This window comes from Octopus bimaculoides, chromosome Z, assembly GCF_046866305.1.
Source record: "Octopus bimaculoides isolate indiv1 chromosome Z, ASM4686630v1, whole genome shotgun sequence".
In the NCBI taxonomy this organism is placed as follows: Eukaryota; Metazoa; Mollusca; class Cephalopoda; order Octopoda; family Octopodidae; genus Octopus; species Octopus bimaculoides.
Window position 1 is genome coordinate 3,633,714 of NC_142944.1, and position 23,400 is coordinate 3,657,113.

The 23,400-nt window shown below is 35.8% G+C and overlaps 1 protein-coding gene across 6 annotated transcripts in view; it reads right to left on the reverse strand.

Moving 5' to 3' along the window:
* Window positions 1-23,400, reverse strand: part of LOC106884151 (nidogen-like) — a 200,882-nt gene that overhangs the window by 33,366 nt on the left and 144,116 nt on the right. For all 6 annotated transcript variants that reach the window (XM_089365423.1, XM_089365422.1, XM_089365427.1 and 3 more), the window contains 7 exons: window positions 16,166-16,306; window positions 14,586-14,822; window positions 13,217-13,414; window positions 12,594-12,812; window positions 9,348-9,464; window positions 7,698-7,820; window positions 5,897-6,013 (listed from right to left, as the gene is read on the reverse strand). In XM_089365423.1, the coding sequence (XP_089221549.1) occupies window positions 5,897-6,013; window positions 7,698-7,820; window positions 9,348-9,464; window positions 12,594-12,812; window positions 13,217-13,414; window positions 14,586-14,822; window positions 16,166-16,306 (1,152 nt within the window). The remainder of the gene's footprint in view (window positions 1-5,896; window positions 6,014-7,697; window positions 7,821-9,347; window positions 9,465-12,593; window positions 12,813-13,216; window positions 13,415-14,585; window positions 14,823-16,165; window positions 16,307-23,400) is intronic.

Here is a 23,400-nt window from a genome sequence, read left to right on the forward strand (position 1 = left end):
GGTGAGTCGTTCACTTCATTGACTTCTGGTACTGAACCAGATGGAATCTCTTAGTAAAATGATTTGCTTTAAAGTAAACACAAAATTGTAAATCTCATACGTCACTGAATGTAATAGCAATGGTATTGACAGATTCATTTTTAAATTACAATATCATAGTTACAGTTGAAATGTATTTATATTCACATAGTTTCATAATAATTACACTGAACATTCATAACACATACAGTGAACATTCAACAGAAAAATACCAGAATTCAAAGTAAAAATATCTAAGAATTATATGAAAATTATGTTGATTTTTGATGTGAAAATTTATCATTATATGAAATGCATTTGAGATGCTAAAATTTTATATCCATTCAAATTTTTTCTCCTTCATGTTCTACCTTTGACCAGCCTAACTCTTGTCTCTCTCTCTCTCTCTCTCTCTCTCTCTCTCTCTCTCTCTCTCTCTCTCTCTGTTTCTATAACCACTTGCTTCCCCAGCACTTACCTCCTTCTCCCCCACCCACCCTATATAAACTAGCTCACTCAGATTCCCCTACCTCAATTTTAATCACCTTGCCAAAAGAGTACAAAACTAGATGTTCAGATAAGCAATCTTGTTTTTCAATCTAGTACATCTAATCCTTCTCTTTCAGCACAGATCATCATAATTACCTTATTAGTTCATTTCATTATTCTACCTATTTCGTTATCTATGTAAACATAGCTTCATCTTCCATGCTGTATGTCTAAAAAAAAAAAAACTTAAGATCCCTTCACTTGATTCAATTCTCTCTCTTTCTCCCTCTCTTTCACGCTCATTTATTATCATCATTTATTCATTCATTTATCTAATTTTGTCACAGATTGGCTAACTGAAAACACTTGGTTATAGCTCTGTTAAGATTATCAAATCCCTTAGAGTTTATCTCCAATGTAAGGCAATGCATAAAAACGATGGTGTGGTGTGTGCAGGTTGTAGACTATTGCTTGTTTATGAGTTCTGCCAAATGCGAGCTTTCTTTTCAGGAACATGACACAGCTGTTCCTCATCCCAAGGTCTCACAGGCCCACACCTCCCACACACTCAGGGTTGGCACACTCAATGTGAGTATACTAAAAAGTAGGTCTGGTGAGATTGTTGAGATGCTTGAATGGAGACGTGTAGATTCGTGCTGCATCCAAGAGGTAGGGTGGAGAGGAGGTTCTGATAGGTTCCTCACAGGCAAAGAACACAGGTACAAGATTTTCTGGGCAGGGAACACTGACAGGGTTGGGGGTGTGGGTATACTTCTTGCAGAGAAATGGGTTGATAAGGTAATCGAGGTAGTTAGAATATGCGACAGAATACTTAAGATTAGATTAGTGCTTCATCATGGGTTAGCAACCATTATCTCGGCCTATGCTCCTCAGCCAGGGCTACCCGATGGACAAAAAGACCGATTTTATGACACCCTCTTGCAGACTACCTTGTTGACAAATGACAGGGACCTTCTCTTTGTAGCTGGTAACTTCAATGGACATGTTGGACAACACGCAGGGGGCTTCCATGGCATACATGGGGGCTATGGTTTTGGTCCCAGCAATGAGGAGGGAACCAGGCTGCTGGAGTTCTGTGATGCAAATGATCTTATGGTTCGCAATACCAACTTCAGGAACCCTGCCAGTCACTTATTCACCTACCGTTCTGGCAGACACACAAGCCAAATTGACGACATCCTCACCAGAAATAAGGAAAGAGGGCAGCTTATAAATGCCAAAACCTTCCTGAGTGAAGAGTGCACCCCACAACATAGATTAGTAGTTAGCGACTTCAGGATCAGGGCTAAATGGATGCCCAGAAGACGACCAGCATGGAGGAGAAGGATATGGAAGCTCAAAGATCCTGCGAATGGACAGAGATTTAGAGACATATTACTCAAAGCCTTTGATGAAATAGAAGGGGATATAGCTTCACATGATGTAGAAGACAACTTGTGGTTTCTACGGGACAACCTGCTGAGGGCCACTGACCAGATCTGTGGATGGTGCAAACTCCCCTCTTGACCTAAAATAACGTGGTGGTGGAACAATGTGGTTGACAAAGCTATTAGAGAAAAGAACAAGCTTGGGAGGACTTGAAGAATGGTGGTAGCAGGGAATTGTATCAGACTGCCAGAAGGGAAGCTAGGAGACAGCTTTTTTTAGCCTGAGGGGAAGCAGATAAGAAAAAATTTACCAATGTTCTGCACCGTGAGGACCAAAGACTCGAGGTATTTCGTGTTGCAAGACAGTGTAGGAGAGAGAATAGTGATGTTGTAGGAGAGAAATGTGTTCGCATGGATGATGGTACGCTTGCACTAAATGAGGATGCAAAGAAAGAGGTCTGGAGATGCCACTACGATAGATTGCTTAATAAAGAGAATGAATGGGAGGAAGAGAGCCTACCGTATGTCGACCCAATAGAGGGACCAGCTATCCGAGTTGATAGTACCGGGGTAGATAAAGCAATTAAGAGTATGAAGACCGAGAAAGCCCTCGGCCCATCAGGAATCACTGCAGAAATGCTCAAAATATCTGGCAGTGTTGGCTATAGCCTAGTCACCCGTATTACGAACCAGGTGATACACGAAGGAGTCATACCCAATGACTGGTGTAGCAGCACCATAGTCAACTGTTACAAAGGTAAAGGTGACGCTTTAGATACAAATAATTACAGGGGTATCAAGCTTTTAGATCAGGTAATGAAAGTCTCGGAGAGGGTCATAGCCCAACTAATTAGGGAACGAATCAATTTAGATGAGATGCAGTTTGGGTTCGTGCCAGGTAAAAGCACCACTGATGCCATATTTCTGGTAAGACAGCTGCAGGAGAAGTACCTAGCCAAAGATAAACCTCTGTACCTGGCTTTCGTTGACATGGAGAAAGCCTTTGACAGGGTCCCCTGATCCCTCATCTGGTGCTCAATGAGGAAACTAGGGATAGAAGAATGGTTAGTGAGAGCTGTGTAAGCCATGAACAGGGACGCTGTCGGTAAGGTGAGGGTTGGCAACAAGTACAATGAAGAATTCCAGGTAGAGGTAGGGGTCCACCAAGAATCAGTCCTCAGCCCCCTCTTATTTATCATAGTCCTCCAGGCAATAACAGAGGAATTCAAGATGGGATGCCCCTGGGAGCTCCTCTATGCTGATGACCTTGCACTAATTGCTGAGTCACTATCAGAACTAGAGGAGAAGTTTCAGGTGTGGAAGCAAGGTCTAGAATTGAAGGGCCTTAGAGTCAACGTAGCTAAAACCAAAGTCTTAATAAGTAGGAAGGCAGACAAGCTACAAATCTCTTAGGTAGATGGCCCTGCACAATCTGTAGAAAAAACATAGGTAGAAACTCTATAAGATGTACCCAGTGTAAGCTATGGACACATAAGAGGTGCAGCAATATCAGAGGAAGGTTAACTGGGAAGATAGTTTTTGTATGTAGCAGATGCTCAGGAGCAATAAACACTGGAAATGTGCAGAGAACAACTTCTGTCCCATTCCAGGGAGAAACACTACAAGTCGTTGATAGCTTCCGTTACCTTGGGGACCAAGTCAGTAGCAGGAGTGGATGCTCTGAAAGTGTAGCTGCTAGAATAAGAATATCCTGGACAAAGTTCAGAGAGCTCCTACCTCTGCTGGTGACAAAGGGCCTCTCACTCAGAGTAAAAGGTAGACTGTATGACGCATGTGTGCAAACAGCCATAGCAATGAAACATGGGCTGTGACTGCTGAGGACATGCGTAAGCTTGCAAGGAATGAAACCAGTATGCTCTGATGGATGTGTAATGTCAGTGTGCATACACAACAAAGTGTAAGTGCCCTGAGAGAAAAGTTGGATTTAAGAAGCATGAACTGTGGTGTGCAAGAGAGATGACTGTGCTGATATGATAATGTGTTGTGAATGGATGAGGATAGCTGTGTGAGAAAGTACCACAGCCTAGCAGTTGAGGGAACCTGTGGAAGAGGTAGACCCAGGAAGATCTGGGTTGAGGTGGTAAAGCACCACCTTCGAACATTGTGCCTTACCGAGGCAATGACTAGTGACCGAGATCTTTCGAGATATGCTGTGCTTGAGAAGACCCGGCAAGCCAAGTGAGACCATAATCATAGCTTATGCCAGTGCTGCATAACCAGCCCATTTAAAAGTACCCTTCAATCATTGGATAATAAACTATGCTTCTGAAGAAATCATTGCCGTGGCTGATGACAGTACCACCTGATTGGCACACGTGCCAGTGGAACATTAAAAGCACCATTCGAGTGTGTTCATTGCCAGGGCTACTGACTGGCTCCCATGCCGGTAGCATGTAAAAAGCCCTATTTGAGCATGATTGCTGCCAGTGTCGCCAGACTGGCTCCTGTGCAGGTAGCACATAAAAAACACCGTTTGAGCATGGTCGTTGCCAGAACCGCCTGATTGGCCCTTGTGCTGGTGGTTGTCATTAGAAAGGGCATCCAGCTGTAGAAACTTTGCCAGATCAGATTGGAGTCTGGTGCAGCCTTCTGGCTTGCCAGCCCTCAGTCAAACTGTCTAACCCATGCCAGCATGGAAAGCAGATGTTAAACGATGATGATGATAATGATTTTGAAATCATTCCTTAGCATACTATTACCCAGTATGATCTGCAACCCCTGAAGGCCTCTTACAATGCCAGTGTATCTACTTAGTGATTTCCATATTGGTATTACTTGTGCTGAATACAAAAGAACTGCTAATTCCTCGAGTATATGTCCATACTCCATTCTGTACCAGTTTAACATGTACCTAATCTCTAAACCAAAAGCAAACACCATAACATATCAAATAGTCACAAATCCATACAAAGCAAGGATTCTTTGGTTGAAAATTAATCAGGAATCATAGTACAAGGAGCTTTTTACATCTTCAAAATTTTTATTGAATTCAACCAGCACTTGTTTCACTCTCACAATTTTTTTTTTTTTTTTTTTATAGTGGCACAAACAGTAATTCTAGATTCGCAAATACCATTTAAAAAAAATGTTTTCATTACTTAAAAAAATAACAATTTCTAAGACAGGCTTTGGCCTGGCCAGCTCTTGTGGTACCATCCTACCCATACTGGCATGGAATATGTACGTTAAATGATGATGATGATGATGACAGGTACATAGACAGATTTTGGTGTGAGTGATTAAACAATTAAACCAATCACAATATTTGACTAATACCTTAGTATTAATGACTTCTAGGGACACGGCATTTCGTTATGCAACTATAATATACTACGAAGTATATTTTATAAGTCAATACCGTCTTCTTCTGTGTTAGCAGTGCTATCACATCACTTGTTAAGGTTATCTATACAGATATTCTATAGAAAATCATTAGAGATAACCTGAATAAGTAATACTTTAATGTATCAACCCTCAAAAAATAAAAAATTTGTGTTTTATAAACATTGGTGATGACACACAGTTTTGGTTTAGAGACAGAACACATTAGACACTAGCCATCCCCCACCCCCAAAAATACAGAATACATATATAGGAACTGGGAGTACACTAATGTCCATGAGACTAAACAACAACCACCAAATACAATGCCAGTCCATTAGAATGTTAAACCCCTGCTGCTGCTGCTGCTACTGCGGCCATTGCTGTTCAATTGCTACTGAAGGAAGGGAAAAGGCTGTATTGGGAAAGTGGAACAAAATGTTATAAGCTACCCAACTCTGAGCCACAAAATAATGGGAAGTCATCCCTCTGTGTATCTCAGCCCCACCACTACTATCTCCATCACTGATTTGATGAAAACTTGTTGTGTTAGTTGTTCAGTTGTTCCACGAGTAAGGACAACCACTTATTATCAATAATATGCCAGCTACAATAAATTAAAACAAGTAAAAAAAAAAATCCTAAAAATCAATAATTACCTATAAGTTCACAGTAATGTCCATCACCTCTGTAGCCTGCACTGCACTCACATTTGGGAGACCGAGTATTATAATTATAAACACACTGAGCTTGTGGGTGACATGGTTCAGGGCAGTCTAAAAAGAGAAAGATTACATTTTAACAGACATTTCATTTCCACATAATCAGAAAAGCACCTTTTTTTTTTCTACAAACTCAATTATATAAATTGACCCTTTCATTACCAACCTGGCTGAAACCATCGTTGGCTCTGTAGTACAAATGTCTTGTTTTCATAAGTTCTGGATTACAATCTTCTATCAAACCTTAATCACAATTTATGTTCCTAACACTAGCTTAACGATAACTAAATTATTTTACTAAATTCTTTGTTATATTTAAAATTAATTGAAAGAAACACAGAGCATCTCAACAGAAATATAGTAACAAAAGGGTTAAAATATAGAATAGAGACATAATTCTTAACCCTTTAGATACTAACCCAGCTGAAACCACCTCTGGCTCTGAGTACAAATGTCTTGTTTTCAAAAGTTCTGAATTAAAATCTTCCACCAAACCTTCGTCACAATTTATGTTCCTAACACTAGCTGAATGATAACTAAGTTATTTTACTAAATTCTTTCTTATATTTAAAGTAATCGAAAGATACACAGAGCATCTCAGCAGAAATATGGTAACGAAAGGGTTAAGCCAATGATGGGAGATTGCTAGAAACCATCTAAATCTCCCTCAAATTACAACCTATTGTCTAAAAAAGGAACAAACTTATTGAATAATGCAGCTGTAAGATATACCAGATATGTAAATAAGAAGAGGATTGTCACAACTGATTACAGATATGTAAATAAGAAGAGGATTGTCACAACTGATTACAGATATGTAAATAAGAAGAGGATTGTCACAGCTGATTACAGATTTGTTCACTGCCATCAATTCACCATGAGGAAATTTCACTGCAAGGAAAGTTTACTGAGAAAAGGTATCCATAATACCTCACCATTAATAGTTAAAAACTATTTTGTAGAGGAAAAAGACAGTGGATTGATAACGGTAAACTTACCAGACCTGGTCACGGCTGGAATGCCTTTGACTACTGGGGACAAAATTATGGCAACAACTTTTGTACATTTTGTTCATTAGTACTATGTACTAAAACAGAGGGGAGGCGCAATGGCCCAGTGGTTAGGGCAGCGGACTCATGGTCATAGGATTGCAGTTTCGATTCCCAGACCAGGCGTTGTGAGTGTTTATTGAACGAAAACACCTAAAGCTCCACGAGGCTCCAGCAGAGGATGGTGGCGAACCCTGCTGTACTCTTTCACCACAACTTTCTCTCACTGTAGTGCTTGTAATTCAAAGGGTCAGCCTTGTCACCCTTGTCACACTGTGTCACGCTGAATATCCCTGAGAACTATGTTAAGGGTACACGTGTCTGTGGAGTGCTCAGCCACTTGCACGTTAATTTCACGAGCAGGCTGTTCCGTTGGTCAGATCAACTGGAACCCTCGACGTTATAAGCGACGGAGTGCAAAAAAAAAAAAAACTAAAACAGAAGATGAATTATCCAGAAGAGGTTCTTCTATGGTACAACTTAGCTTACAAAAAACATCAATTAAATCTCTTTGGAAATAACTAACTTTTAATGAAAAGGCACATTAGATAGTGTAATCTTAGATAACGCTTAAAAAGACAGGGTGGTCATTGCAAGAACGCTTTTAGTCATAGATCTGCTTGATTAGAGCTAATCTGGGACTAAACAACAATAACAACTACAAAATAAAAATCTTATTATTTACATACCTCGTCTCTTGCATTTGCCTCCTTCAGATTCATATCCAGTGGTACAACGACAAACATATGAGCCAGGTGTGTTGAAACATTGTTCATTTTCCCCGCAGACCTCTTTGGGACATTCATCCACATCTAATTTCAAAGAAAATGTTATTCTATTATTATAATGATATATTATTTTGATATTACATTGATATTCTGTTGCATATAGTCTCAAATTATATGTTCATTTAGCCCAGTTTGGGCTTTATTGATATCATTACATTCTTAAAAGCCTTAAAAAAACAAGGATATTACAACTTGTCATTTTCTTTCCATCTAAAACTGCTGATCTTTGTGAGATTTTAAAGAAAGGATATCACAGCACAACAGAATTGATATAGTAAGAAAACAGGAGTAAATACTTCAAAAAACATTTAGCTCAATATTACATTATTTTAAATGCTTTGTAGGTTGTACTTGCTCTTTGTTCCAACTTCTGCAAATACTTGTAAATACTGAAATCAATTCAATTTAATATAGTTGCTCTTTCACAAAAAAAAAAAAAATATTGTCCTTGGAATATCTGTCCAGCCTTTTGCAATGTGACAGTAGTGTCTATGATGACTCAAGTTATCATAGGCCCTTTGTCAGTGACATAGACAGAGAAGACCTGCATGCATGGGCAACTGCAGCCTTTAATACTTCAATAAAATTTTTGCCTAGCATGGCACTTGAGAGAGAACCCTTCCAGAAGCTGATCCATAAACTCACAAGACATTCAGAGGTTCTCATGCATTTAGTACTATGATGGAGCACAACCTATAATATCAAAATTATATGTTTTTTTCTACTCTAGGCACAAGGCACAAAATTTTGGGGGAGGTGGCCAGTCGATTAGATGAACCCCAGTACACAACTGGTACTTAATTTATTGATCTCGAAAGGATGAAAGGCAAAGATGACCTCAACAGAATTTGAACTCAGAACGTAAAGACAGACAAAATACCACTAAGCACTTCGCCTGTGTGCTAACGATTCTGCCAGCTCGCCACCATATCAAAATTATATATTATATTGGTAAAGGTGTTAATGGTGATTGCACATGAAGCAGTCTATATACACAGAATTCAGTTTAAAGGACTGACAGACAAATCAAACCTCTCCCCCCTTTTCCTTCCCCTTCAACTCAGAAATACTTATAAAAATTACAGATAAAACATACATGGTAATTGACCTTACACATTAATGTACACACACACAGATTCTCTTTTACTTGTGTCAGTCATTTTGACTGTGGCCATGCTGGTGCACCACTTTGAAAGGTTTTACTCAAACAAATCAACCCCACGACTTATTCTTTTTTAAGCCTAGTACTTATTCTATCAGTCTCTTTTGCCAAACTGCTAAGTTACAAGTGCAAACAGACACACACACACACATATATATATGACAGGATTCTTTCATCTACCAGATCCACTCACAAAGCTTTGGTCAGCCTGAGGCTATTGCAGAAGACATTTGCCTATGGTGCTATGCAGTGAAACTGAACCCAGAACCATGTGATTGGTAAGCAAGATTCTTATCACACAGCCACAACTGTGCCTGATGTATATTTGCATGTAAAACATACACATAAGCAATAAACAACGTTAAAATTTTTAATGAAAAGAATCTCACCTGCACACTTGTAATTTTCCATTTCATATCCTTGATTACATGGACAACTGTAGTTATCACCTGAAACCACACAATATGAATGGTCTCCACAAGTAACATCTTCGCAGTTGCCACTATCTGAAATAAAGAATTATTGTTTGGTCAGTTAATTTGCTTATTAATGGTAATTAAATATTTGCATGCATACATCTGTTTGGTGTGAGACAATTAGTCATTATTCTAGGTAACCTATCTAAGACATTTGGTCAGCTCTAATGAGATACTTGTAGCAAAGTGAGCTATTACTCTTTGCTATCAGAGTAACAAACAAAATGGAACCCAGCAGAATATTTCTAGATGTGAAATGGTTAATAAGTTGTATTATGTCATCATTATTATTATTGTCATCATCATCATCGATGTCATCATCTTTATCAGCATCATTGTCGTTATTATTAATTACATTAATACAGTAAGCTGGCAGAATCATCCAACATTATCTTTTGAGATCAAATTATGCAGAGTTTGACTTTGTCCTTCATTCTTTCAGGGCTAGTAAAATAAGTACCGGTTGTGTGCTGGGGATTAATGTAATCAACTTATTCCCTTCACCTAAGATTTCACCTTGTGCCTATAGTAGACAGGATTATTATTATTATTATTATTATTATTATTATTATTATTATTGAGTGAGAGAACAGTGCATGCCATCAAAGTGAGGCTGGGATACAAATATATGAAACCCAGTATATCCATCATGACTACCTGTCTGATAAGGGTACACTAAGCACATGCATTACAGCCATAAGTGCATGACATAGTGATCTTAAATCAAAATAAACAGTGCATGACTTTGCAAGTGGAGCCCAGTTAGAATTTTTTTCAGGTCGAGTAGCTCATCTTGCTCAAACAGTCCTTGAAGAAGGGTTGTTTAAGAGTGTTGAGTGAAATACCCATGTTTCCAGAGGTGAATTATTCAAGCACCCAAGGAATTCCTCTCAACACATGGCTAATATGCTCCCCCACTACTTCTGCTCGTGATCAGAGATGCGCATATCGTCAGCCACCAAAGAACATACTCAACTGGTTAAGGTCAAACAACTGACAAGCAAATCTGTGGTATTGAGCAGAATATTTGCTGTAGCCCATCTTCTATACTAAGACAAAACAATGTACATGATAACACATCCAATCAATTAGGATCAGAAGCCATGAGAGCTATTATAATTACTATTATTATTAATATTGCCTTTGCACAGCTTCTAATGCTGGAGATGTATTACAGTGTCAGATGTTCACTACCAATGAACTAAGGTAACACCTCTTATTTTTCAAGCACTTTCCGAAGTATTCGAGCGGTTGCAAGCAGTTCTGTTTTCTGCAAGTACTCCACCCTTATTGCAATCCCTATTTGTTCCACATACTTCTCAAGATTTTCACTCACTGTTCCCAGGGCTCTGACAATTATTGGTACAACTGTTACTTTTTTCATCGACCACAACTGCTTAACTTCCCAAGCTAACCTGTCTTATCTCTCGACTTTTCTTTCTTCTTGTTGTTGTCGTTATTATTAAGGTGGCATGCTGGCAAAATCATCAGCATACCAGACATGTCATTATGTTCTGAGTACAAATTCTGTCACAGTTGAGTTTGCCTTCTATCACTTAGGGGTGAATGAAATACATACTAGTTGACATAATTAACTAGCCCCCCCCCCCCCCCCCCACTACTCCCCTGCAAAATTTCTTGCCTTATGTAGAAAGGATTATTGTTGTTGTTGTTGTTGTTTTTGTTGTTGCCAACACATCATCAATAATCATCTTCCCTATCATCATTAACAGATTTTCAATGTTTGGATTGGGTTTGTTTTGTTTTGTTTTGTTCTTTCCCATGCTGACTTGGGTTAGATGGGTCTACAACACAGCACAATATCCACAGTATTCTTAAACCTGCTAAGGTGGTGACTGTTATGCATTTTACTGAAAAATCTTCCTCTCATCACTTTCTTCCATTTTAATACCCAGCATTCATCATCCATTCATATCATATAACCATATAAGGACAGTCATCTGCTCTGCATTCATTGGTAGCAACCATTTCTGTACAACCATTTCCTCAGATTGCTTCTATTTCATCTTTAATGTTAACAATATATAAAGAATGAATTCTACAATATATAAAGAATGAATTCTACAATATATAAAGAATGAATTCTACAATATATAAAGAATGAATTCTACAATATATAAAGAATGAATGATTCCTCCCCAGCCTATACAAACAATGTCTATGTCTCACAACCATTTTGATGGGTCATATATGGATCTTAAGAAGATCTTTCCACCTCAACATAACTAAGTTCTAAAAGCATCGTATACATTATGTTTGTTACCATTCACTCATTGATTTCCTACCTCTGACCCCCAATGAATCGAACCTGTCACTATGCACTACCTCTCACCCTCACTCTTCAGCCTGCCCCCATTTTGTTATTGTTCTCCTTTGCCTTCCACCTGTCAATTCTATCTCTATCCTGCCATTCTCCCTCACCTTATACATTCCCACCTGCGTCTCTCTGTCCTTCCCCAACTCATGACTTAGAGGTCATCTTCCTTCATCTCTACCCAACCATTTTTTAAAAAAAATTTGTACGATGCCCCTTTATCTTTCCATCTCTTGCACCCCCATTCAATCTTGAAGACTCTTCACCAACTCACTTTTACTCACCTGAACACCTCATCTCTAATATCTTTCTCTTCACAGCCCCTACTGGCCATTCCTCTCCTTCCCCTACAAAATGTGAGTAACCGTACAGCTCTTCTACAAGAGCCAGCTTTGTCCACACCCCCTTCTCACATTGTATACCTTCAATTCCCAGCATGAAGCTGACTCCCCTCCCCTTCAGGTTTGTACTCTTATGAGCTGCATGATACAAATAAAGCACTCAATACATTCTGTAAAGTGATTGGCATTAGGAAGGGCATTCAGCCATAGAAACCATGCCAAAACAAAGAAGGGGAACCTGGTGCAGTCTTTAAGCTCATCAGATCCTGTCAAACTGTCCAATGCATGTCAGCTTGGAACATGATGATTTTTGAAGAACACTTCTATAAAGTAGTTCTTCATACTTTGAAGAATTCATAAAAATAATTTTGCTAAAATCACAAAAGACTCCCAATGGATAATGGTAATTTGAAACTATAGAGATTTAGAAATTTATGAGGAATAATATGCAGAAAACAAATAATTTAGATAAGAATATTTTACCTTTAATAGTTCGGACACCACTAGCAGCAATAAAACTGATTGTTTGTTTGTCTTGTTTGTATCCATAATATATTTTTTTAATGGTATGTCTAAATGTTTGTGGTGTGTTGATTGAAGGGTCATGCATGCATTCTGTAAATTCCACTTTTTGGTCCCATGTGTATTTCTTGCCAACACCATCAATCCAGTAAACGCGAGTAGTTCGGGAGCGTAACACACCTATTGTGATATAGAAAATGAAATTAGTAAAAGAGATTGGAAAGGAGAAAACATATAAACAAAACTAAACAAACCATTTTGGGAATAAGAGAGAAAAGATAGTAGTAAGAGAAAGAAAAAGTAAAAGAGGAAAATAAGTGAGGAAAAATTAAAGTAAGAAAATGTAGTGGGCAAAAAATAAATTGGGAGAAAATTGTCATTTATAACAACTTATACATTAAAAAGTATTAAGAAAATAAAGCCATGCATTAACATAAAAAGATACAAATGAGGATAACTTCTACAGGATAAATTGTCATGCCATCATTATCATCCTAGGAATTAATGTTATTTTTTAATTTTTATATAGTTGAGGCATAAAAAGAGTAATTTTTGCAGTGAAGTGAATAAGGAAAGTTACTTACCAGGTTCTGTATGGACAAAGTCTTCATTATACATATCTATAATTATCCGTCCACCAGTGCGTATCCATGGCAAAGTTCCTGTGATATTTGTCTCAGCTCGCATGTGTAGATCAGTATCCTGGCTGAAAAACCTTTCCTGGATATAAATTTCTTCTCCAGTCTCAAATGTTACCTTAACAGTGTGATTCAGATCTCCACCTTGAAGGAAATAGGAAAATATTTCTTGAAATTCAGTAAGACACTAATACAAATCAATTCTTATAATTCTTTAAAAATTTGGCAATTGTACATTTTACTTTTACTTTGTATCCTGGGTGAAATCATTTCAGATAAATTTTACAGAGATACACAATGAAATTTAATCATCTCATTTTCGTTTTTTTTTTTTTATAAAAAGGAGATGATGTTCCATATACTGATCTACCATTAACTGTTTCACCTCATATACTAAATAAACTGATAAAGAAAAAATCTATTTGATAAAGTGTCTTTAACCCTTTTGATACCAATCTGACTGAGACCAACCACTGACTCTATAGTAGAAATGTCTTGTTTTCAAAAGTTCTGAATTAAAATCTTCTACCAAACCTCAGTCACAATTTATGTTCTTAACACTAGTTTTATGATAACTGAGTTGTTTTACTAAATTTTTTGTTATATTTAAAATCAATTGAAAGAAACACAGAGCATCTCAACAGAAATATGGTAACAAAAGGGTTAACATAAATTTATGAATAAATATATGAATATATAGGCACAGGCATGGCTGTGTAGTAAGAAGTTTGCTTTCCAGCCATATTGGTTCTGGGTTCAGTCTTTCTGTGTAGCACCCTGGGCAAGTGTCTTCTAGCCTCGGGCCAACCAAAGCCTTGTGAATGGATTTGGTAGATGGAAACTGAAAGAAGCCCATCGTATATGTGTGTGTGTATGTCTGTGTATCCTGCTACTGCTTGACAACCAATTGGTTTCTTAGCAGTTTGGCAAATGAGACCAATAGAATAAGTACCAGGCTCACAAAGAATAAGTCCTGGGGTCAATTTCTTTGACTAAAGGTAGTGCTCCAGCATGGTTACAGTCAAATGACTGAAACAAGTAAAAGAATATATATAAAAGCATCCATGCTGGTACCACATCTAAAAGCAGCCAGTAGACTCCATAAAGTGACTGATGGTAGGAAGGGCGTCCACCTATAGAAACCATGCCAAAGCAGACAACTGGAGCTGGTGCAGCCCTTTGACCTGCCAGCTCCTGCCGAACCATCCAACTCACACCAACTTGGAAAAAAACAGACATTAAAAAAAAATGATGCTGATGATGGACTACAATGATTGATTACCTTCTAAGAGTTCAAGAATATTTTCCAACATACCTGTTATCATATATCCATTTTTGGAAATTTCACTTTCTGTGGTACCAAATAAGAACCCAAGGAAACTGTTTATGCCATCCAATAAAATGACCGAAAGACCAGTTTCTTCAGCAATTGAACTGACAACAGTGTAGGCACGTCCGCTGGTTGTTATGATGTATGAATGTCGGTTCAGGTTAAATGTTCTGGTTTTATTTAGCGTCAGAGTAATTCTGCCATTAAGTTGCTGAGGAGTTTCTGAAATAAAAGTACCTTGGTTTCAATAGTATTACCTTCATTAATGAATTTAAGATCCATCTATCTATTGATATATATATATAATAGTATTTTAGAAGATTAAAGCTTATAGCAATCACTGCATAATGGCTGAAGAAAATAGTCTAATAATGGAGTATATAAGCCTTCGACAGAAAAAAGTAGGTTTTCCCATATGTGTGGGACTTGAACCCACACCTTTTTGTTCATGCGAATAAGTGTGCTACCATTAAGAAAGAATGCACTTAATGTGCAGCAATTATACTGGTCAGGATTTTGCCTTTATTATTAATCACATCAAACTTGTATTGTTGCATGGTCTCACTGGATTCTATGTGTTCTGAGAAGGGCTAATATAAAATAAAGAGCACATCGATAATGAAAGGAAAAAACATGGGCTTAAATCCATTGCATGTGTTTCAGTATGTGGTAGATTTCTTCTTGGCACCAGTTTACATTTGTTGTTAGGAAACGGACTAATGTCAGTAGTTTGTATTATGCATTTATACATATATCTTTTCAAAAGGCAAATCATTTCATGCATTCTGCTGTTAGATCAACAAATATCAGAGTAAAGAAATTAACTTTCAGATTAACTTTTACACTATTAGCGACAACAGATGTAGGCCTATCCAGAGTTTTGTACATAACTGTTGAGACTTTATTCAGAATAGATTATCTTGTGGACAAACAGGCATCAATTCCTTTCCTTTAATTCAGATTTAATACTTGGTGTTCAGAACATCATGAGTTCATACTGTCTGAGTTATTTTATGGAATTTGTTGGGAAATGATCACAACTTAAATTGTGTCAAATGGCTTAACCACAAAACAGCAGCGACTCTCTCATCACAATGATCTATGTTTCAGCAGCATATGCAAATATCAAAATTTGAAGAATTCTCCATCCCATAATAGAATCGATAAAATTCATAAAAGCCAAGACATAAGCATAACAGAGATAATTCTAATAATCTGAATCACTTTACAAATGATTTAATTAAAAGATTTATGGACGACTTTTGATACTCCTACTAATTTTGTTTTTTCCATAATATGTAGACTAGGAGTCGGGGAACTTCTTTAACAAATTACCCCAAAATACATTTATCTAAGCTGTTACACACTTGATTTGAAAGGAAGAAAATCATAGATTCTTTGAATTTAAAAGGTTTATTGAAAGAATATGGTTTTTTTATATGATTTTACTGATGTTTAATGAGTCCCCATTACCCACAAGAATTTCATTTTTACCACACTCAGAGTAATCTACCCCAGTTTATTGACCCCTCATGTAAACTAAGAACAAAGTTCAAGTATCTTACCTTTTTTCAAACAATTGACTCCATTGCCATAAGCTACGGAAGAGCATTGGCAGCAATATCCTGTTGCATAATCTATACATTTGGCAGTGTGGTGACAATTGTGATCACTTTTACAGAAGGCTGGTCCTAAGTCTTCATCAACTACATTTAGATGATAAAGATAATGAGAACAATTTTATAATTAATATTTGAAGTCATTAAGATACTTTCTACTGCTTCCTATATTCTGCAATATCTGGAATGAGTATAACTAATTAAAGAAGAAAAGACATTTTATGCTAACCAAAGTCGTGCTCACAATGACAATAACGTGAACTATGATAAATGTAATGAAAACAGCAACTGAAATAACAGGTTTGAAAACAAACCAACAGGGAGAAATTTCCATATGGTCACCCAAACTGCTAGAAGCAGCAGCCAAATCTCCTTCAAACTACACCTTATGAGCTTAACAATGGAGACATCAGATGGTGTAGTCTGAGATACATGACACCTAAAATAATAATAATAATAATAATAATAATAATAATAATAATAATAATAATAAAACAGAATGTTCATAGCTGGTGGGACTTTAAGCAAAGACCTGTTCAATCAAGGCTGACATCAAGATAACAGCAGCTTTCAAGGAAATAGAAAGTAGATAAATGTTAATTTCATAAGACAAAAGAGTGAATGTAGAAGTGATATGGGTGTATAATGAGCTTATATAGTGGTATTGGTGTAGAAGGTGTTTATATAATAATACGAATGTAGAAATTGTTTATATGGTAAAACATAAGTAGAAAGTGATGTTGTGATTGCTGAAAATGTAATGCAGAATATATTATGTCTCTCAATGTATTTTTATGTTCTAGTAACATAGAGTGACTGATATATATATATATATATATATATATATACACTCAAATATTAAATTATAGATTGACAGAAAAACAGATGGCAGGTTGACTGAATCATTAAAGCATTAACAAAAAAAAAAATCTTGCACATTCTCTTCCAGCTCTTTAGATTCAAATCTTGTTAAAGTTGTCTTTACCATTTATATTTCTAGAATCAATCAAATAAAGTACTGAGTCTTTTTTGATTTAATTGTTCCTCTATACTTTTTAAATAATTGGCCTTGTACCTATGTAACTACACATACTACTATATATGTTGTCGTTGTTACTCCGTCGGTTACGACATCGAGGGTTCCACTTGATCCAATCAACAGAACAGCCTGCTCATGAAATGAACGTGCAAGTGGCTGAGCACTCCACAGACACATGTACTCTTAACTTAGTTCTCAAGGATATTCAGCGTGACACAGTGTGACAAGGCTGACCCTTTGAATTACAGGCACAACAGAAACAGGAAGTAAGAGTGAGAGAAAGTTGTGGTGAAAGAGTACAGCAGGGTTCACCACCATCCTCTGCCGGAGCCTCATGGAGCGATCCTATGACCGCGAGTCTGCTACCCTAACCACTGGGCCATTGTGCCTCCACTATATATATATATATATATATATATATATATATATATATACATCATTTTTTTAATGTTCTTCTTCAATGCCAACATGGATTCTATATTTGTGAAGGCTCATGACCTAGGGGTTAACACATATCATGGTCATGAGATAGTTGTTTTAATTTCTCAACTGGGTATATTGTATTGTGTTCTTGAGCAAGTCATTCCATTCCTTGTTGCTGTGTGATGACTTTGACATTTAATATGTGGAGCACCATGCATACATAAAAGCAATGTTTATTTGACACAGGGAGTGAATCAATATATCTCTCATCTGTCAATTACAACAGAAGGGTCCATCATACACGCACACATGCACATAAGTGTATAGTCTTAAAAAACCAAGTAGTCAGTACATGATGTTGAACTTGTGGAACAGATGAGTTACATTAAGTATTGAAGCAGTCCTGAACAAATCTTATTTCGTCAATAAAATATTTATATATTCATACACATGATTTGTGTGTATGTTCCAAAAATACATACATAGACATGCAAGAGACTAATGGTTAAAAATCTTTAAAATATTTCATATTATACATCAAGTTAGTATTAAAAAGTAGTAATGAAGTCATTGTTGGAAACAGAATCAGACCCTAATTACCAATTAAACTTAGAATTTGGCCTGAATTAATTATGAACAGTTAAATTTTGTTGCGATGCCTTCTGGTGCAAAAAACATACTCTTCTGCAGATCTTGTATTGCACAATGAAGATGCAAAGAAATGTGTTTAGTTGTAAACTTAGGTAACACATTAACTTTTACAGTAAAAAATAATATGGCATCTAAACCAAGAATACTCTTAAATTTTCAAAGTATTAATGGTTTCAAATTTTGGCACAAGGCCAGTAACTTCAAAGGAGTGGGGAAGCTGATTACATCAACCCCAGTTCTCTTTTTTTATGAACCTGGAAAGGATGAAAGACAAAGTCAACTTCAATAGAATTCATGCTCAGAACATGAAGATGGACGAAATATTGCTAAGCATTTGGTCCAACATGCTTACGATTCTGCCAGCTTGCTGTCTTATTTCAAAGTATTAATATTAAAGAAATCACATAATTAGCAAATTAATTTCAAAAATTTAACCTTAAAACAAACAGTAAATTTTCCTTCTGCCTTCTTCCTCATATAACTTTATTTTCAAACAAATATTATGAGTTAAAGAGTCTCTGATTTTAATTCTTCTCAATAGATGGATTAAGGTTTGATATATTGTGTTGTTAAACATTAATGAATAAAGCCTTTCCCTACACAGCTAAAGTTACTAATGAAATTCAGTTAGACATAGGAGGCCCTTATAAGTTATATATTCAGTATATCAGATTGAAATTTATATATTGGGGTGTGTGTGTGTGTGTGTGCACTCACAAACATATACCAAATGACTTCTACTGAAATTTGAGGTTCTATATAACAAATTAAGAAAGCAAAATACAAGAATGTTTTCTTTTTATTTAGTAATCAATAAAAGAATACTTAAATCTATAAAATGTATTATATGCATTAAAAGAAAATATTAGTGCTGAAATCCGTTTCAACAAAAGTTTGTATCAAACATGCCAGTATTTTCTTCTCTAATGGTTAGTAGAAGAATTTCCCTCATGTAACCTATCATGTATTTTTCAAAGGCTGCAACAAAATCTACCCAAACATCTTTCTTCAGATGATAGATTGCTTTCATTACCTAACAGTAAAAAATAGTGTTATAATCCTGCAAAAAAAATTGGGGTATGAGGATCAATCACTTGCTATTTAACACTGCCAAGCTATTCAAATTTTTCATGTTTGTATGTGAGTCAATCAGTCCTGAATGATCCTGCTACAAAATTTCTGGCACTGACAAAATTATATTACTTGTAAAGTAAAATTCTTGCTTGGAAATTCTCAGTTTGAATTCCAAAGATTTTTTTTTCCAAAATATTTAAATGGTTCTCATAACCCTTGGCTTTGAAACAATATGATGTTAATTCTGGAAAGATATTTTGCTAACAATTTCCATAAGAATTTAAAACCAATACTACTTTTCTTGACTTTTATTGTAATTCCATGGTACCACTAATCAAACATTTTAAAAAAATTATGAAAGTGATCCATCAGTTCTTGTTCATAAGACTGTAAACTGTAGGTTCTTATAAGTGACAGTCTTAAATATATATATCTTTTATCTTTTACATGCTGCAGTCATTAGAATGCAACCATGCTGGGGCTCTGACTTCAAGAATTTGTTGTGGAATATATTGACCCTACTAGTGTTTTTTTTCTTTTCTTTTTTTAAGCTTGGTAGTTATTCTATCGGTCTATTTTGTCTAACTGCTAAATTATGGAGACATCAGCACCGGTTGTCAAGCAGTGGTGGGGGGACAAACACAGACACACACACATGAATGTGTGTGTGTGTGTTTATATATACAATGGGCTTCTTTCAGTTTCTGTCTACCAAATCAACTCACAAGGCTTTGGTTGACCTGAGGCTAAAGAAAACAGTTGCCCAAGGTGCCACACGGTGGGACTGAACCCACAACCATGTGATTGGGAAGCAAGCTTCTTACTACACAGCCATGCCTGTACCTGTACAAATATATTAAAAAAAAGGCCTTTGGGAAAGATTAAAGTATTTCATTGTTCAACTTTCCAAATACACATATTCTGACCTAATTCGTGCAGAGGAAGTTCTTTTTAGTAATGGTGTTAAACAATTTCTGGTTTAGCTATGGATTTTGAATTCTTATTAAGCATTATTCTTTAGTCTTTTGTAGTTGATCATTTTTCATCTTTTATTCTGTAAAAAGGGAATATTTTGAATTTTCTATTTGCACAAATGTCTAAATGTTTTCTACATGGAACATTTCTAAGAAATGAATTTTTAATTTGCTGTTTGGTTAAGTTGTACCTGTTTCTCCAATGGAATTACCATTGCATAATGAGCATATTAATGCAATAGATGAGATTCTTTGCTTTCCAATTCATGTTTGTATTCACCTTCAGTTCTGTCCATTCTTGAATTTTTTGGTTGTTCCTTGTTCAATTATTTCACCTGTTCCAAGAAGGGGGTTATTAGTTAGATCCTATAAAGGTTTCTTGTTCTGTTTGCCATTGGTAACCTGTCTTTCAGTTATTTCATTTTGTTGGGACGAAATTCTTTAGTTGTTGTTGTTGTTGTTGTTGTACCATCTTCCTCAACATGCTGGTATGTTCTTTGGTTTGATGGTTTATATTGATCTGTTCTTCCATTATTATTTCTGTCTTCATTGTCTTGTTCATGGACGGTGTGTTTTTGGTTTGGTGCACTACCTTGGTTTTTTTTTTTTCTTCCATTGTTATTGTTTGGAAGTCTTTTGTGGTAGTTGGGTTTGGAATCTCCAACAAATATTGAAGAACTACAAATCATCAACAGCCAAAGACAACCGCCAAATCTCAAAAGACTCCTAGCAAAGGTGAGATTCACATCAGAGAAAGAAATAATGCAGGTAACAAACTTTAGAGACCTTTATTGTGAGACACATGAAATAATTGAACAAGGAACAACCAAAAAATTCAAGAATGGACAGAACTGAAGGTGAATGCAAACATGAATTGGAAAGCAAAGAATCTCATCTATTGCATTAATATGCTCATTATGGAATGGTAATTCCATTGGAAAAACAGGTACAACCTAACCAAACAGCAAATTAAAAATTCATTTCTTAGAAATGTTCCATGTAGAAAATATTTAGACATTTGTGCAAATAGAAAATTCAAAATATTCCCTTTTTACAGAATAAAAGATGAAAAATGATCAGCTACAAAAGAATAATGCTTAATAAGAATTCAAAATCCATAGCTAAACCAGAAATTGTTTAACACCATTACTAAAAAGAACTTCCTCTGTACGAATTAGGTCAGAATATGTGTATTTGGAAAGTTGAATATTGAAATACTTACACACAGAACAAAACTTACAGTTCTATATTTAAGAGATGAGGAATTATTTACATTATTTACATTTGATGGATATTTGTCCTCATCTTGTTTGTTGTTAACACAATGTTTCGGCTGATATACCCTCCAGCCTTCATCAGGTGTCTTGGGGAAATTTTGAACCTGGATTCTCATTCCTAAGGTATTTTTCGATGTTGTTGTTGTTATTATTATTATTATTATTATTATTCAGGTCACTGCCTAGAATCAGACTTGGAATCTTGAGGTTAGTAGCCCGTACTCTTAACCACTACACCAAATAATAATAATAATAATAATAATAATAATAATAATAATAATAATAATAATAATAATAATAATGACATAAAAAATACATTAGGAATGAGAACCCATGTTCGAAATTTCTCCAAGACACCTGATGAAGGCTGGAGGGTATATCAGCCGAAATGTTGTGTTAACAACAAACAAGATGAGGACAAATATCCATCGAATGTAAATAATGTAAATAATACAAAACTTCTCCAAAGACTTGTAACATTCTGATTTTTTTTTTTTTTACATAATTAATAACTTTTATGAAAAATCTTTTCTTCAAATATTGTGACTGTATCAATTATGTTTTGCAAAGCCTTTTAAATATCTTTGTGTGTGTGTGTGTGTGTATGCGTGCACACGTATGTGCATGCATGTGCGTGCATGTGTGTTGGTACTTGTTTATTCCAAAATCAGGACATTCACACAGTTTTCTTATCAGCATTTCTCCTGTAAATAAAATGCCTGCTTGCTCCATGCCTTTGAAGCTATATGGAATAAGAGATCATTACTTAAAAACAAATAAGGGTTAGCATCAGAAAGAGCATCTTGATATAAAACAATGCCTTAAAAATATATTCATCCAGCCCCATGTTAACTTGCAAAAATAGATGTTGAAAATGAATGAATGTATATAGATATATTTGATAAATGTTTGGCACTGTCTTTCAAATCTAGTCACAAACTATCAGTTAAACAGAGGCTATAGTTGAAGATACTTGCCCGTGGTACCATACTGTGGAATCAAAACTGAAATCATATTGTTGCTATTTGAATTTGTTAATCACACAAACATGCTCTTAAAAATTTCCTCTCCTAGAACTAAGTTATAACATATATAACAACAACTGAATTTAATCAATATTAATCCACACATATTATTAAACAATACTTCAAAGGGAAAAATAAGGAACAGCTCAAATCAATTCAGGAAAGGCTTTGTGCAGAAGATATTAAGAAGAATTTGATCATTCTATAAATAACAATTTACATTAAAAAATTCAACAATGCCTTTATATGTGCTTTTTTAATCAAGTATAGGATTAAAACATGGGCTTATCCCTTGGGCCAACAGATATTAATTGAAAAGTAGTTAATTAAACTACATTAAACACAAATAAATTCATAGTAGTTTTACCAGTGTGAAATGAGATCAAAAGTTATAATACAAAAGACTTTCTCTGTGATAAAACATCCAAAGAATGAATGCAGAAAATATCACAATGGTATTAGTGGCCCAATGGCCAGATCTCAATCTGCCTCTTGTAAGAATGTTGATATCTCTATAGCAAAATGGTTATCATGTCCCAACATATGACTAAAAGAAGGTAAAAAAATAAAGTGTAGAATAGTATACCGACTTAGATTGTAGGAGATTTATGGTTTGGTCTAAACTGAGAAATTTGTTGATATTTTCCCAGTATATATATAAAGTGTTATCAAAAAGTTCTCAAACTAGTTAGGTTAGTAAGTTGTCTTTTATTAAGCG